This window comes from Elaeis guineensis, chromosome 2 (genome assembly GCF_000442705.2).
Source record: "Elaeis guineensis isolate ETL-2024a chromosome 2, EG11, whole genome shotgun sequence".
NCBI classification, from domain to species: domain Eukaryota; kingdom Viridiplantae; phylum Streptophyta; class Magnoliopsida; order Arecales; family Arecaceae; genus Elaeis; species Elaeis guineensis.
Genome location: NC_025994.2, coordinates 113,090,197 through 113,107,796, shown reverse-complemented (window position 1 = coordinate 113,107,796; position 17,600 = coordinate 113,090,197). Strand labels below are relative to the sequence as shown.

General features: G+C 39.3%; 2 protein-coding genes across 3 annotated transcripts; one reads left to right on the top strand and one right to left on the bottom strand.

Annotated features, from left to right (window-relative positions):
* The first annotated feature begins 9,793 nt into the window (after positions 1–9,793).
* On the top strand, positions 9,794–13,353 carry LOC105044436 (rac-like GTP-binding protein ARAC7). 2 transcript variants are annotated; one of them, XM_010922340.4, is made up of 8 exons: positions 9,809–10,231; positions 10,866–10,953; positions 11,046–11,155; positions 11,838–11,901; positions 12,023–12,087; positions 12,204–12,269; positions 12,485–12,594; positions 12,968–13,344. In XM_010922340.4, the coding sequence occupies exons 1-8, from the start codon at positions 10,133–10,135 to the stop codon at positions 12,999–13,001; spliced, it is 636 nt and encodes a 211-aa protein (XP_010920642.1). In that variant the 5' UTR covers positions 9,809–10,132; the 3' UTR covers positions 13,002–13,344. The 2 variants fall into 2 exon arrangements, with proteins under 2 accessions (XP_010920633.1, XP_010920642.1); XM_010922331.4 differs by having other exon boundaries at positions 9,794–10,231; positions 12,023–12,269; positions 12,968–13,353.
* A 51-nt stretch (positions 13,354–13,404) lies between these two features.
* Positions 13,405–15,772, bottom strand: LOC105044428 (protein PLANT CADMIUM RESISTANCE 8). Its single transcript, XM_010922318.3, has 4 exons — positions 15,466–15,772; positions 15,133–15,204; positions 13,853–14,065; positions 13,405–13,755 (listed from the first exon to the last, which is right to left on the bottom strand). The coding sequence occupies exons 1-4, from the start codon at positions 15,749–15,751 to the stop codon at positions 13,682–13,684; spliced, it is 645 nt and encodes a 214-aa protein (XP_010920620.1). The 5' UTR covers positions 15,752–15,772; the 3' UTR covers positions 13,405–13,681.
* Positions 15,773–17,600: the final 1,828 nt, after the last annotated feature.

The window sequence follows — 17,600 nt, the reverse complement described above, 5'->3', positions numbered from 1 at the left end:
GATGCCGGCGAGGCTTTTCTGGCGAGCAATTGGATGGGCACAGGGACGGATCTCCGTGTGGATTTTCCGGCGATTGCCGCCGACTGGATCCCAGGTCTTTGGTGGAAGAGAGAGAGGAGGGATCTCCTCCTTAAATAGAGCCGGAGGGGCTCTTTCCGACTCTGATTGGGAGCCGACGAGAGGAGGAAGAAGACTCCCTTCGGGAGTTCTTCTCCTCTGTTTTTCTCTTTTTTTTTTTTCTTTTTCATTTGGGCTTTGGCTGATCTGGGCTGGGATTGTTACATGGGCCGGGCCAGGCCATGACAACGATATTGCAAGGCGAGATTTCTGTTGTCGTAGGATGATATCCTGAGCAGATCTCATATCAGGAGGAACACAGCATACAATGGAGATAGGATCGAGAGGCCTGGCTCGACTTCCATATCTGTCCATCTATGATTAGCAGGCGATTGCCTCAGGGCATGGGGCGAGGAGATCCAGAAACTCTCAGAGTTAAGAGGAGACCGAATGTCGAGTCGAGATAGAGATTGTTAGAATTTGATATCTTGAGATTTGATCCACACTGAGTCCATAGCGAGGTCTGCGATGAAAAATGAAGTCCAACGAGCCCAAGATCACTCCAAACGGAGTCCGGATGAAGGAGATACGTTCGATTGAAGTTGGCACGAAGTTTGAAGTGGTGGAGGACTGGCGGTGACCGGTGGCGGGCCGACGGAGCGACGATGGCACAGCCGCATGTGGCAGCGCGTGGCTCGGGCGCGCTAGAGCATGGCCCAGGCCTGGGCGCACTCGTACGGGCACGGCCCAGACCCATGCGCATGCGTGCGGGGGTGCAGTGGCCCGAATAGCCCGATCCACCATGGATCGGGCGGTGCATGGCCGGTGTTGTGGACCAAGGGGGCATTTCCCCTCGGTTTTTCACAATCTATCATAGACCGAATGCCGTTTCCCCGACGTTTCTCATGGTCTACAACTTATTCCGTGGACCATGTCGCGATCTAAGGGTCCTGGGCACTGCCAGTCTCGATCCGACGGTTCAGGGGAGCTCTCTGGATGTTGTGAGGAGTCCTAATCCTATTATTTGATAAATTTAAGCCTTTAAAAGGCCCTGATACGTGAACAGAAGTTGTGGTGGCATGTAGCGCGGTTTCGTCAGGCGAAAAACCCAGAGAATAGAGAGGCGACGCAATACCGAGAGGAGCAGGAGCAGGACTTCTGGACAGCGGACAACGGTCGCTTCAGGAGTTCAGGGGGTTTTCCTAAAGAGAGAGCTTTTGTGAGGAAAAACTTTTTGTGAGAGAGAGATTGGATGTACAAAGGTTGAGGGTGTGATCTCCTCTTGTAATTTTTTTTCTTTTTTCTCATAGTGAAATTTTACATGCCCTATGAAAGTAAGTCTTTTTTTGACTGATCTACTTATTTGATTATTTCTGTTCTATTTTTTTTTTCTTCCTGCTGCGATGTATGGTATTAAAAAAATTTTGAAAAATAATATCCTGATCAAACATCCACCAACAAAAGGCACAGCTTGTCATCAGATCCTTTGGAATCTCCGGGAGGCTCATCATTATGGCAAAAAATGCTGTTTTTTTTTTTTTCCTTAAAAAAGTTCCAGTCAAATAAATAATGTCAGAGGAAAGGTTGTTAAGGGTCGCGTTCTCCAACCGGGGGTCATCCACCGGAGACGTCTTCTGGGAAAATGGGATAAACAATGTGAAGGTAAGCCAGGATGAGTCACCAACAATGGGTGATAACTTGGGATATGCAATTCTTGTGCCTCTACGGAGTGGAAATTAAGTCTCCACTTTGGGTCTAGTTGCCATGCGTGACAGATTTTAAGGTTTGGAAGCACTGTTACAAAAGTTCCATGGTATATGGAGCAGTGCATTTCTGAATCTCAAAGCCACCTTGTAGTTACAAAAGTTCCATGGTATATGGAGCAGTGCATTTCTGAATCTCAAAGCCACCTTGTATGGCAGGTAGACCGGCGAAGAAATTTTATTTCCAGCTTGCAGCCGGGTTAAATGGCATATGTGATTAATAAGGGCACAAATTGCCCTTTACCAAGTTGTTTGGGGCCGTGCATAAGCGCCCATAAGCCACCCATCAAGGCCCTCCTTTTTATCATCCAAAATATGTGTGTATATATATATATCCCTTAAACTATGGGCACATTTATACTGCTGTCAAAATCTTAATCAAAATAGATTGAAATCGAAATTAAAATTGACGGTATCTTCAATATATTTGATTTATGATGGAAATTAAAATTAAAATTAAAATAAAATTTAAATATTAAGATAGAATGGGGATTCGATTTTTGAAGGATTAGGACATTACAGTTTCTTTTTGAAATCAGAATGGAATGGAAGTCACTCATTCCATTCCCATTTTCCTTCTAAAATTCAACTTCTCCTAACTAAACATGCCTTAGATTTATATTTTGGATGCAGACTCATGGATCAGGGGCATTAATGGATAGAGATCTATCAAATCTACGAGCAGAATCACCAAGTGCAAATCAAGCCTAAATCAGATATTGTATTCTGCAAGCAGTCTAGTGTTGGTTCGTTTAAATCCTATGCGCTAGCGTGGCCCATCAGGACTCCCAAGGGCCAACAAGTTGATGTCCTTGGCTTGCAATGTAATGTGTTAACTAGTTTATAATCCCATACGACATGTCTGTAATTTTTTTAAAAAATATTTTATTTTATTTATCTATTTTATTATATTTATTTATATATATATATTAAATAATAAAAAAATATATTTTGTGTATAGTATGGATTATAAGTTATCGGATAAATCTTACGAAAATTAACAATCCTGATTCCATAAAACCCCTTCATAAATCTATCATTTCTTATTATTTTTATTTTTAACTATTTTTAAACCTTTCCATCTCTCCTTCTCTTTGGGACTGTCACAATGGACTTGGTCCATAGGATCGGTTCGGCCTAACCCTATAAATGGGGTGGACTGGACTGCCATATGAATAGCCCAAATAACAATCGGGCCTATTTGGCCTACCCTATGTCAGCCCAAGAGCTCATATGAGTTGGGCCGAGCTAGCCTGGGTGGGCCATGAATTTTTTTTTTTAAAAAATTTATTCATTTTTTAATCCCTGATTTCTGAACCCCGCTGCCCCACATCGCCGGCCTGCTGCAGACCAGCAAGATGATTGCCTCCGCTGGTTCCTCTCCCTTTCGCCTCCCAGCTCTACATATCCCCCCTCCTCCTCATCGCCGGTGCCGCCGCTTTTGACCTCCGAGTCTGATCACGAATCAAAATACGCCGGCCCCTTCCTCCCTTTGAGTTAGATCTGCACTCTTTGAGTTAGATCTGCACCACCTTCGGTCCCCTTTCAGGCTCTCTCGATCTCTCTCCACTCTTCAGGGTCGATCGCTTGAGGCTCTCCCCCTCTCGAGCTTTTTGTCTCTCTTTTTTTCATTCTTCAATCTTCAATCATTTGAGGTTCAAAGCTCATGGGCTGGTCTGATCCGACCCACGGTCCTTAAAGGACTGGGTTGGGCCAGCTATATTGTGTTTCATTTTTTTTTTCTGGGCCTAGCACTGTCCGATCCATCAAATTTTAGGTCTTTATGGATAGGATTGGATCAACCTATTTTGATAATACTGTTTTTTTTTTTTTTGATTATCTCCTCGTATATCCTCCAACTCTTTCAACGATAAAGCCGACAATATTACTCATTGATCATCATTATCACCGATGACAGTAGTACCTTTGAATTTCGAGCGGGGCGAAAATATATCAATATAGTGAGTTCTTTGTATTCTTTTCTTAAATAATTTCTCTCAAACTCGATCGGAGAGAAGAATTAAAGATGAGTCCCAATCAGCCTTAACCTTCTTCTACCGTATTTTGTTTTGTGTGGTGAGGCTTAACACGTATCAAATGGAAGCTGTGCCAACGCGTAAACCTCTGTTTTAATATACAAAATTTTGACACTGACATTATGCAAAGTGTTGACACCAAAAGATCATCTTGCGAGTGGACTTCTTTCCTTGCATGTCTCTTGTCTAACTATGGGATGAAAAAGAGAATAAAAAATTCAGTCTTCCAAACCCACCCTGCTTGCCGTTTTTGTGTCAGAAACCACTCTAACTAAAATGAAAAAAATTCAATCTTCTGATCCTACTCTAACTAATTAAACCAAAGCAGACGGATCCCTTGTATTTTTGCTTTCAAAAATGCATTTATTCTGCTCAATAAATTGTGCGAGGGGAAATCGAAAAGGTGAAATTGATGCAAATGATGACACCAAGAAAGGAAGAACCGCATGAGAAGACATCTTATACAGAGAGACGGAAAAAAAATGAAAAACCAAAGAGGACAGAAGAATCGATGGAGGAGGCTAAGACCCATCGTGGATCCGAAGCTGGTAGATCATGGCAGAGATCCTATTCTTGTCCTCCTCGGGAAGTGAGTCCGGATCTCCCAGCATGCTCTTGTCTGTCTTGTCCTTCTCATGTGCTATCCACCTTCCTGGGGCTCCGGGGTTTTGGAGTGACGGAGATTGGGAGCTCCAAACGATTAAAACTCTTGGCCATCGTTCATGGTGCATATATATCCAACACTTGATCGAGGGCTGTAAATTGATCGTATGTTTGATCCTGACTTACATGCAACACAAATAAAAAAAAAAATTTGCTGTCAACACGTGGTGAAAGAAACTGCTAACACACATATCTCTATTTTAATATATATATATATATATATATATATATATATATTAGATGTGTCATCAAAAAATTAAATTATTTTTATCTTGAGCATGGATCTTTCTAAGCATGCACATGGCACCATAAGATGCAATGCATCGGCAGAATGGACAGCTGGCATTTGTGAGTGCATTGCATGACCGTCCATCCTGCGTTGTGCACATAGCACGTGCGGTGCACCCTTGGATGCCATCCACATAGGATGGATAGTCTGTGCTTGTGCTTGCATTGTACGGCCATCCATCCATTCAGAGGTGCACCGCATCCGTGCCGCACATGCATCGTAGGACATCCTCTCCAAACAAATAAATTGATACGGCAGATAAATTTATTTAGCTGGGCCTTTTTCCGGGAGGTAGCGAGCTATCGGAAAGTTCGACTTCGTCGACCGTGCATCGCCTGCCCCCTTCAAGGGCAAAACAGCACTACTTCGATCAGAGATGTATCTTTATTTTTTTATTATCTCTTTGTTTTTGTCCACCGTTCCATCGTCCACGGTGGCCCATTTTGAAACCTTCATCAGCAGCATATATAGTGTCCAAATCCGAAAACAGCGTGATTTCGGACGTGCTAAAATGTCCAAATCAATCATTGTAACATATATATATATTTCTTTTTTTTTTTCTTTTTTTTTGGGGGGGTACTGCCAATTGTGGCTTGTAAATGGACATGGCAGAGCTATCTATGGGCTGTCTTCCTCGTCGTTAACTGGATTGTTCAATATACTGCAAAGGGTTCTGCTACTTTTGTTTGGTGGCTTTAGTTTTTGTTTATTGTTGTCCTGTTACTACAGTATGAATTTTGATTTTTCCTTTTTGTCAGTGGACTCTGTAACTATATTACGACTGCGTATCGTCCAAATATAATTTTCAGTGGACTCTGTGACGTACGGGAAACCAGTTCCATGTGAATCACGTAGGCAAGGATAGGACTATAAGGGACAGCATGAAGTGTGCCATAAACCCACTCATGCATGTTACTTGATCCAATACATTTATTCTTATTTCTTGCTTGTTGTCAGCTAGAATTGTTGCGCACACGGGATATCAGTGGACCTCTTTTTTTTATTACTCATTCTCATGAATGGATTGGACTTCCCCTTGATTAAATCTCTTTAGGTTTCATTTCATATATGCTGGCCAAACAAGGATTGTATCTTTCACATGAACATGGAATTCATCTTTCTTCATGTAAATCTACTATTGGATGGTCGTTTTGTGACCTATGCAATCAGATAAATGAAGTTTGGAATCTTTGAGCGCTGTGCAGAACATGATCCAATGATCAATACTGTGAAAAAGACCAATTATCCTTTCATTCATGCATGAGAGATACGATCGGAACCCATATCTGGCCTGCCTTTGGTAAATGTGACCTGTCTAGATGATCCAAGCCACAACCATCAACTATGCCTTGTTCTCATCTGTTTGTCGACTTTGGCGAGGGCTGTCGCGTAGCAGAGACATGCATGGAAGGTTTCTGTGATGGTTCATGGTTCTGGAGACAGTAGGGTGGGTGGTGTCCTTGGCCAGGACTACATGACACTTGCTAGTAGTTTATCTCTTTCGCAACTTTTCCTCCCGGCATGCATCGAAAAGGACGACAGCCCATCCCATGCCCATCTTTTGTTCTTGTTTGGACATCCTTTGTGCATGTTAAATATATATTGTTCTTGATATTTCAGAATATTATCTCAAGGCAGGTTGGTTTGTGAACGGCCATCTCATCCATTCTATGAGCGAGCCCTGAATTGAGAACTGGTCCGTGACGATCTATATTTTAGGGTAATGTTGCGGAGCCCAAGAATTATCTTAGTTGTTTTTTTTTTTTTTTTCGCGGGGTGATGATTCCGTCTTGTATTATGTGGACATTTTGGGACTTGCGAGGCTACGCATGGCTCGAGTCGTACATCGATTCGTGCCAAAAGGTGGATGGGGACGGTAGGGTTGCCACCAAATAGATAGGTAGCCACCGCTCTCCCCGCAGCCAAAAAGAGCAAAGATGTTGCCACCAGTGTTAAAATTTATTTTAATCTTTTTATAATATAAAAATAAAATATAAATAAAACAAAAATACAAAAACAATATAAAAGAACAATCAAATAAAATTCACAAAGCCGTAGATAATACAATCCTTGAGCATCAGCAGCTAATAACAACGCCAAATCCGGATGAAGCTGAGTAGGATGAAAAATGTTGACGATGTACCGTGCATCTTTTTTTCTTTTTTTAGTTATTAGTATAGTGACTTATTGAATTAAATTTTGGATGGCCAAGCCTTCTTTATTTTTTTATAAAAAAAATATTTGCATAGTGACAGCATTCCTTTTCTGTTTTTTGGTAAAAGACAGTATTTTTTTTTTTGGGGGGGTGAGAAAGTAGGGGAATGGAATATATTCTAATAAAAAATAACAGTGTCTGTTTGCAACCCAACCCTAGGGAAAAACAATGGAGAAACGCAAGAACAAACTAGAACTAGTGCAAACTCAAATGCTAAGAAAAAGAGGTACCAAGATAAAAGAAGACAGCAGAAGTCGGGTATTACAAACAAAAGATATCCAAACCAAATAATGTTAAAAGGATAGGAATACAGCTGAACGACAAGCAAACATAAGACATGTGAAAAATCAAATATTGAAGCTTCCTGTAGGCTGATGTCTTGTGCTCCCAAATAGCAAAGCAAGAGACACTGGGTTGATCAGCTGAATATGAGAGTATAGATGAAAGTTGGGCAGCATAATAAAAGATAGAACATAAAAAACCGAGGAGAAATAGTACTTGAAGTGGAGCAATATAATAGCCTTGTTTGAAGTGGAGCAAGAAAGTAGTTGATATGCCAATGTAGCAGCTCTCTATAGCCGAAAAAGACCATCTCATTACAACCGCTAGTGGATAGAACACATGGATTGTACCAGCAGAAGGAATAGCCAACAAGTTGCAAGAAATATATTAAGTCAATAGAAGTTAAAGCCAGCAATTACAATTCAAAGTAGAAGCTGTCAGCCCACAAAATGTTAAACATGTAGGGTGGGACAGGGCAACGTTCCCTTAAAATAGGTTTCATACATTGAACTTCTTCAAATAAAGAGGAATGTAAACCAAGATAAAAACTCATCAACCATGGTATTTATAAAATAAATATGCAATCTATATCCAAGAAGGATAGAAATATGGATGATTTGATTGTATCAGTTTAGGACTTAATTGTACCCAAGACCAATCTGATATATAGTCTTATATGGGATTAAACATATATCAGTATGAGTCCTCCCATCAATAGAATTAGTTGAACTTAATCATTTCTTATCCATGATTGACAGAACTCATTTACAATACTTATGGACAAGAAAAGTGCCATCGAGACTTGGCCAACCAAAATATATCAATCAATATGATTTTGTTATTCACATATAGTTCATGATAAGAATTGCACCTAAAATATGGGATAAGAGTTATTAGAAATATCTTTTCATTAGGTGAATAGTATGATTGGTTGGATCGTTTCTTTTATGACGGAGTACTCTGGAGATTAGATTTGAAGATAGAACGATATTTATCTACTAATCCTATGAGATCTTTTGTACTTTAATTTTTTTTGATTGCTTTCGTATTAAAATAATATTATCATCCGCATATATCAAAAAAAATATAAAAATATTTTTTTCATTATTATTGTATTGTATATAGTCTTACAAATTATCATAAATTATCATGTGATGATGATAATTTTACGGTATATGGAATGCCAAATTCGTTCACTCCTGCTAACTTTGAAAAATTTAAAAGAAAAAAGAAATAAAGGCACCTCCCAAAATATGATACTCCTATTAATTTCTACAGTTCAAAATCAAAACATTTATTACTATTCCAGTCACGTGAACAGACAGTCTCTCCATAATTAGCGCGGAATTGCGAGTATCATGTTATTGTACAATTCACAGGGCAAAGAAACCATGGGTAAAGAGAGTACACTATTTGGGGCTAAAAGGACACACGGATGGGATGGAGAAAAATCACATATCATATGGAAAAGAATGCAATTAATTAAGATTCCCTTTAATTAATTTGATACAACTTAGATTCCCTTTTAATCGAGTCAAACCAAAATTCGAAGACCTAGGCTTTCAACTCGCAAAAGCGAGCCAGATCCCGGGAACCAAAGTCCTGACCGTGCACCACCTATTTTTATAAAATTCTCTTTTCGAAATTTGAATCGGTGCTGGCGGTGGGGAGAATCTGGTCATTCTGCCTCCTTCCAACGGCTCTTTTATGATTCGAGCGTGGTCCCCGGATTCGGCCGGTAGACTTCCCACCAAACCAGATACCTCCTCCAACTAAAATTGGCTAGGGCCCAAACTTAAGATACCAAACTAGTCCATCACCACGTGTACTCCATGAACGCCGTGAATTGCCCAAATGTCTCGTGTCAAATGGCAAGAAGAAGTTTGGTATGATACTAAATTGGCATCCATAGCATTATCTCTGCTCCATTTATTGTTTAAACTTGGAAGCGCAGATGGACATCACATCGGACAGTGGACCAACGGCTATATTTTCATTGAGCACCACTGCGTCACCCTTTCAGTGACCTATTCCAACGTGGCGAAAGATAATAGTTAGCCAGCTCAGTGCCACGTCAGACGGGTACTGCAGTGGGTACACAGTAGCAATGCATGGCATCTTGTTAGGAAGAAAAGGTACAAAGACAAGGAGCGAGATGAAATCCAACGCACAGATCCTCCTGAATTAAACCCTGGTCCGGCCGTCCTCCTCTTAATTATCCTCTTTTCCCCGCTCCCATAGAAAACAGAAGATAATAACAATAATAATAAACAACTAAACTAGGTTCAAAGTTCAAACATCCGACAGCTTTGCCTTAATAATATTTTCTTTAATGTTGTGTTTCGTCGGACTTGATCGATGCACGTGTCCTTCGTTGCATGAGAAACAGGAAATTTGCTGTCAAATATAGCTTAGCTAGAAAGTGCTAAAGATATGTATGATAGCCACCCCACTTTGCCTCTTTCTTTGGGTCCTCATTTTTTTTTGACTGGAGGGGAGGCAATACATCTTTCTTTAGTTCTTCTTAGTCCTTGTAACAGCACTCAGACCAACAAAGCTACAGTTTTTTCTCTCACTGTCTTACCACTACCCTTGTCCTCTTGTTGGACATAGTATAGTGCTTATATATCATTTGCTTCCTTTATTTGCAAGCCTTGGAGACACAGTTTCTTATTCATCTTCTTCCTCAAGTTCTGCTCTGTGTCTTTTTATCTATTCCCCTTGAACTCTGTGTGTGTGTGTGTGTGTGTGTGTGTGTTTGTTGTTCGCTTTTGCTCTCTCAAGAGGTTTGCACTCTTTCAGTGGGGAGAGAGTGAGAGGGAGAGGGATGAGTGCTACAAAGTTCATTAAATGTGTTACCGTTGGGGATGGGGCTGTGGGGAAGACCTGCATGCTTATCTGCTACACCAGCAACAAGTTCCCCACTGTATGTATCTATTCCTCTTTCCTTTGATACCCAAACTCAGAACGTCGCTTTTTTTTTTTTCTCCATATATATGTCTAAAGAATCTTGGGGTTTGTTTTTTTAAGGATCTTGCCCATTTTTTCGCTCCATTGTGAGTCTACTCTCGTTTGTTTAGTTTTTGTAGATTTACTCTTTTTTTTAGTTCATATTCTATACATTTCTACTTATGTTTGCCCAGAAACCAAACCTCTGTTTTTACAGCGTCTATATTCTCTTCGCATTGCAGTTATCACTCTCTCCCTTTGTTTCCCACCCATTATTTCTGTTGCTTATTGCTTAGATCCTAGTCTTGTTTTTTTGGCATTTTTTTTTTCTTTTTCCTTTCTGAAATAATCAATCCTTTTTCGAGAAGAAACAATCAATAGCTGCTAACTCTTGTTTCTGTAAACTTTATGGCAATTTACCTTTTTTACCTATTCTAGTACCCTAAAGTTCTTAGGTTTCTTTTAAGGACCAGACTGAAAGAATCATTCTTAGTTTCAAGCATAGATTTTTTTAAAGTTTATAGTCCTCATACCATTTGCTTGTCCTGAGATTATTTAAGGTATCCCCATGATTTAGATCTTACATCCACTATAATGTGACTTCTGGGCAGGATTATATTCCCACTGTGTTTGATAACTTCAGTGCTAATGTTTCTGTGGACGGGAGCATTGTCAACTTGGGATTGTGGGATACTGCAGGTAATAAGTCTTTTTTTTTTTTTTTTTCCATTTGTTTTTGCATGTTTGATTTCTATTAATAAAGCTATGACTTTCCATGTTTGCCTTTATAGGACAAGAAGACTACAGCAGACTCAGACCCCTGAGTTATAGAGGTGCAGACATATTTGTTTTAGCTTTCTCTTTAATCAGCAGGGCTAGCTACGAGAATGTTCTCAAGAAGGTCTGATTACACTATCGCTTTATTGCTTTCTTTATTACCTTTCCACAGAGGCTATGGTCTCACCATATCCGAGCAGATGAGTTTGTTATAACTTTTTGGAGTAAAAGCTCTAATTTCTGGCTTTCCTTTAGTTCTTTTCCTGGGTCTCACGTCAGGACATTGACCATGTAACATTTTTTTTTCTTTTAACTTTAATTTGAATTGACATGTTCAAATTATGTCTGAACGATACATAATATGAATTCACACTTATGGTGCATATCAGGGGTAAATGTTACATAATTTGAACTCACACTTATGATGCATATCACGGGTAAATGTCTGTTGTACCTCAGTTTAGAATTTCACAAAGCCATGGGACTCAATAAAAAGTTTTCAAGCTTTTTCCTTTTCATCATTGTATTGGCTATGTTTTCACCATGTTTGAAACAAAAGTGCAAGTTTAAATTTGAAGTGTTGTGGTGAAATCTCGATTGGATTCTAATCATCTCCTCCTTAATTTATTCCCTTTTGATTCTTACCCGTTCTTACCATGGTTTTCTATGATGTTCAAATAAATCTTTTTATTTCATATGACAATACAATACTCGGTTCTTCGTATCTCAAGTGTCCTTGTTATTTATACGTACTATTAATGCTTTCAATAAATGATTGCAATCTTACTATTTTGTTTGTTAATCAGTGGATGCCTGAACTTCGCCGCTTTGCACCAAATGTTCCAATTATTTTGGTTGGCACTAAGCTAGGTGTGTAATCATTTAAATACTACTGTTTTGACTTCGATATAATCTAAGATGAATATACCAGGGCTTGTAGAATTGTAGCTCTTTCAAAAATGTTAAACTCTTTGGTGCCTGATAATTTCAGATCTTCGTGAAGACAGAGGTTATCTTGCTGAACATCCAGGTGCTTCCACAATAACACCGGCACAGGTAAGTTCTCATGGAATCAATCTATGGAGAACCTATCTCGCACCCAAAAATGTCAATAAAGTTGGGAAATACTATAGTTTGGAACTATCTAATGAATACTTTTACTTCTTGTTTAGGGGGAAGAACTTAGGAAACAAATTGGTGCCGCAGCATACATCGAATGCAGCTCTAAAACCCAACAGGTATGTGATTTTGATGGAACAAATCAAATATTGATAGCCATGGTCTTGTCAGTTCTCTTTTGTTGTTTTACCATAATATCTCGAGCATTAGTACAGAATAACTACCATTTAACTGAACTTGTGTGGCACATAATGACGACCCTTGTAACTAACTTTGATTTTGCTAAAGTTCATGTCATAAATAATATATATTAATATGAATTTTTGGTTAATAGAACGTCAAAGCTGTTTTTGATACTGCAATCAAAGTGGTTCTTCAACCTCCACGAAGGAAGGAGATGATGCCCAAGAAAAAACGGAGAAGAAGCTCTGGCTGTTTAATGATGTGAGTAACCGACCATTGCAATCATACATTCATTACTCTCTGGATGCGCATAATTGTATAATTGCACTTTATAGTTTATGTTCATGTTAAGGATACAGTTCTTTCTTGACCCCCCCCCTCCTTTTCCTGTTGTGCTGGGACAGGTTCCAGTTGCATTAGTATTAGCATCTCAATGTAGGATTTCTCTGTTCCATGTTCCTTGTGACTCCATTGGATGTTTCGTGGTAATTTACATGGATGGTGCATTTAGTTGAGATGATGCAATTCCACATTTCCTGGATGACATCACATGAAATATGTTTCTCTTCTAATTCATGAGCTTCGCGTTGCCATCTTCGCAGTCTAATGCTTTGATTCCTGATTAATTCTGCAGGAATCTTGTGTGTGGAGGCATGTGCACTGCATAGGACAAAAGAAGCGACTACATTTGGTGTGCTGATAAGTAACTCTGCTTGGGTGCATGCTAGCAGCAACCTCTTTCTTACCTAGAGTTTTCAGTTCCATGGAAACAGCCGACAAACATTTAGTTTCGTTGGTAGAGGGAACCATTGGTTCTCTAATACTTCAGGGAATGAACCAGTTCTCTTGTTTATGTAAGAAAGTAATGCCTGAGTACTTTATATGGTTTCCAGCTATTGCAATTTAGTGATCATGTTGATCTATGCTGATACTCATTTAGAAGTAATGATACTTTGTGAATGCTATGGTGGTGATTTCGGAAGAACAGAAATTCCCTCTTTTTCCTCACCTCACAATAGTAGAGCATGCCATCATTATATATGTATGTGCTTATGGTGTATTTTGTTTCTGAAAGAGATAAGTATTAACTGCTAGAATAAGTGAAATTGATACAATGTGTCAGTTGCCACTATGCGATAAGCTAGTGTTCTCGTTGCTGCTAAAATGCAGGTGGAAACCAAAAACTTTTCTTTAAAGCGCAGTCCAACAACCCATGAACTGTAAGCAAGATGAACGGTCCGATTGTTCAAGCTCAAACTCGGAAACACAATAATGCAAGTCTATTACGCTCTTCTGAAATAAAGGTGAACAAGATGACCCGCCTGGCCTGCCGAAAAGATCATAGCTTTCATGCTTTCATGAATTGGTTCTGGGGAGGAACAGTCCTTGTTTCTTGTTGTTTTGCAAGATAACCCATCCAGCCTTCAAAAAGGATAAGTTAAAAGAGTCAGGTCTCTAAGATGGCTCACTGAAGGCATACGTACCCAGAAAAAAGTAAAGAAGTAATAAATTTCGATACCTAGAGAGGGGTCGATTCCTCTGTTTCGGAGCTCTCTGAACTCCTGGCAAAGAGCGCAGAAAGGGCAGAATAGATGGAGAATCCAATCCTCAGCTGGAGCCTGAACCAAGTTATATTTTTTTCTCAGCTTAAGCCTGTAGCTGGAACCTAAAATCCAGCAGGTGCAGAGAGCTGGTGCCATCAGAATGTACATGAAGCTGCCCAGCGTGCAACCTACAAAATATATATCATCTAGCGGATGAAACAAAAGCCTCACTCTGTAGACGAACAGGTCTACCATCTCCAAAATGCTAATGAAACATAATAAGAAAGGGTAACATTCTAATTTATGAGATTATCCTAAAAATACAGAATAATTTGGTTCATCATGTGTTGCCTTATGAAGGCCTCAAAAGGCTGATAATTTGATCAATCAAATTGGCATGGTATTTAGCAGCTATCTTGGGATGTTTAAAATATCCGCCATATTACTGGATGTTATTTAACTACCTTCAGAAAATTTGTGATTGAGAGTTATAGGGTCATCAACTATATTTCTCAGGTTCAAATTGTTTAACAATCTACATTTTTTTGAAGAAAATGAAGATGCCAATACCTTCGTTAATAGAGAATAATAATAGAATGCATCTTGACTTGCTTTTGTTAAACCAATACATTCCTGTAGTTTTAAGAACTATCATGTATCTTTAGGTCTGTTCTTCAATACAGAAAATTTCTTGAGCATGAAAGATGGAGGGTAGATTAAGAGCTGTGGATCTTGTTTAATATTCCTAAGCGAATATATGACATTTTCACTTAAACAGCAATTTTCTTTCATGTTTCAGTTTTGGTGAGAAAATGAAACAAACATTATCTAGAATGCGTAAGTTCTGATCGACCCACCCTATCAGGTACATGGGTGATGGCAATAGAATGATGCGCCTATTTAGTACCTTGCCTTAGCGTGTAGACATGGTCATGCCTCTAGGAAACATTTCATGGCCCATCGTGGCTCACGCGGTGCACCTGATTATGATCAGGTAACATTGGTGATAGCATGGTATTCTACTAAATTGTTGACCTAATTACAGTGGCTTCACCATTACAATTATGAGCTTTGAGGGCCCCTAAGATGACACTTTTTAACAATTAAATAGCACACAATCAATCCACAAACAAGCGATTGATACCCATCGACCAAATATTTAATAGCGGAATCCAAAGACTAAATCCTTAATTTATTTCCTGTTTAGGAAGAAAAGAAAGTCATGTGACAAGAGAGGAATATTGTAGTTTCTTACTGGTTTGTCCCTCATCTAAGATCTCGGCAATCTGCCCGAAGGTTACGCACGGGAAATAGGCAGTCATAACAGCTGCAATATAAAGACATTGATAAGTTATTACATTTGTACTCAGAATTTAAACCAATACAGAACATTGAAATAAGTTCATGTCAATTAATTTCTAACATGATAAATATTAGAAACAAGGTTCTGGGGAAATAATGGAGTACTGTAGCTTTTCATAAAGGTAATATTTCAATTATGTCTAACAACAGCCTTCATCATATCTAGAATCTCATATATACTTGCCACGTTCTAAGTGATGGAAAGATTAAGGATATATAGAACTACCATTTGTTTGATTCAAGCCACAATCAAATAGTCCTGTCGTCCATGGGCGCCCGATGTTCTGGCCATTTGGTTGGACCGGAGTAGTCCCTGGATGCCCTGGTGGTGGCACCTCTGGCTCAGGTGGAGGGTATGACACTGGAGTGTCAGAACTGACAAGAGACTTCTCAGGTGGAGGAGAAGGCGATGCATAAGGAGAGCCGCCCGTTGGCGAAGCATTGGATTGCATGTCATGGCCGGAATATTCCTGGCCGACAGGCACGGTGTCATTGGGTCGAGGTCTTCCCATTGCGCTACCAAGATCCTTCCACTCTTGTTCTCAATGAGACGTCCAACAAATTAGTCTAATATATAGCTTGCAGGCCTAGGTGAGGTGCGTTGTGCTCATCGTCCTAAGAGCTTTAAAATATGGAAAATAATAGCTATCTCGTTCTCCAAGTCGTTTTCCTATTGGAAACAGCTTCGTGTTTGTTGAATGGTTCCATGAAATGCTATGTTTTCAACGTAAAATTATGAGTTGGGTTCAATGCTACAAACGTGCTAAACTGGTGCTATCAAGCACATAAGATGGATATTAATGGACTGCTGAATTGGATGGGTCCCTTTGCATGGTATCCAACTTAATGGATTCATCCTTGTTGCTTGAGAAGCAACGTCTATTGACCTTGTGCACTTGGCTTTGTCTATTAATTACCCAAGTGGTACCCCACAACGAGCTGGGATTGCACGACTTGACCTGCTTCCAAGCTGGCAATCGACAAGGCACATTCGGAGGATGGAATTCTTGGCTCGCCATCGCAACCCCAGTTCAAGAAAATGGAAGCTTTTATTTAACGTTTTGGAAGACGTACAAAGGTCTAATATCGTGCTTGCCGTGCCACCTTTGGTCGTAGGTGTAGGTGGTCCAGCATCCTCTGAACTACTCTTACAAGGTTCAGCGCCTAGAGATAGCAGAAAACAAATTAATGGTTTCAGAAATTCTAGCGACGTTTGTGATGAGTTCTAATCAAAGATCAACCACTATCAAGATATAAAACATGGCTAGAACGACCGGATGCTAAGAATCATGCAGGAAGGCATTGTGAGCTGTTTCATATCCAGATCAGCAACATTATTTGTCATGATAATTAAGATGCTGTCACAGTAAATTGCATGACATTGCTGCATGTACTGCAACATCCTAGAAAATGATAAAGATAGTTTATCCCCACAGTGTTGATCAACATTTACTCCATAGACGACATTATACATGTTAAATAAAATACTTGATTTTCCGTAAGTAGCCAAGTTAGTCATAAAGACTAAACTGCAGCATGCTCTTATTTTATCCTACTGATAGAACTTGAGCAATTTTCAAAAAAGAAGTATTAGGCTTATCAAGTGGACGGATACACAACAAAAGTAAATGAGGTGCAGGTGGACGGTTTGTGCTTATGAAATGGAATTGTATGATTCAGAGGTGAAATATTTACATTAAAACACCAAATACTACTGAGAAGCAAATGGCAACAAAATCATCAAAAAATATGCTAATGATCGCCATTTTGGAAGAGGAATTGTCAGATAGGCAAAAAAAAAACAAAAAAAAAAAAAGGAAGAAACTTCATTTGGATGGGTCCATGTATTTTATTCTCCATTCTAATTATATAGAAGAAATCTTAATTTCAATTGCAATTCCTTCTTCCCACAGTATCTTGATTTCATGTAACTATGGCAGTGTCAAGTCGTATGAGACTTAATTCCACTGCATGAGACTCTCAGTGTACCATTGCAACAAAATAAAAAAAAGATTAATGAAATTCGTGCTACGGTCACAAGGGAGAGATCCGATTGTTTCAGACGCACTAGCAGCTTGGCTTTACCATAATTGTACAAGACCATCAGAGAGGTCAACAAGCTAAATCAAGTCGCCTACGTGCATTTTTCTCAAATTAGATTATATTCTACAGGCTAATCATTCAAATGTCAGTCCCACCATCAGTCCAGCACACATTGTACGACGGCTTTGTGCCTCGTCTGCAAGCTCGAGTTTGGCTTGCTCGTTTCAGAAACAAGCCAAGCTAGAGATAGTCTCAGCTCAACTTAAAATAGTAATATATAAATAACATTTTATTTAATTATTATTTTATAATAAATAG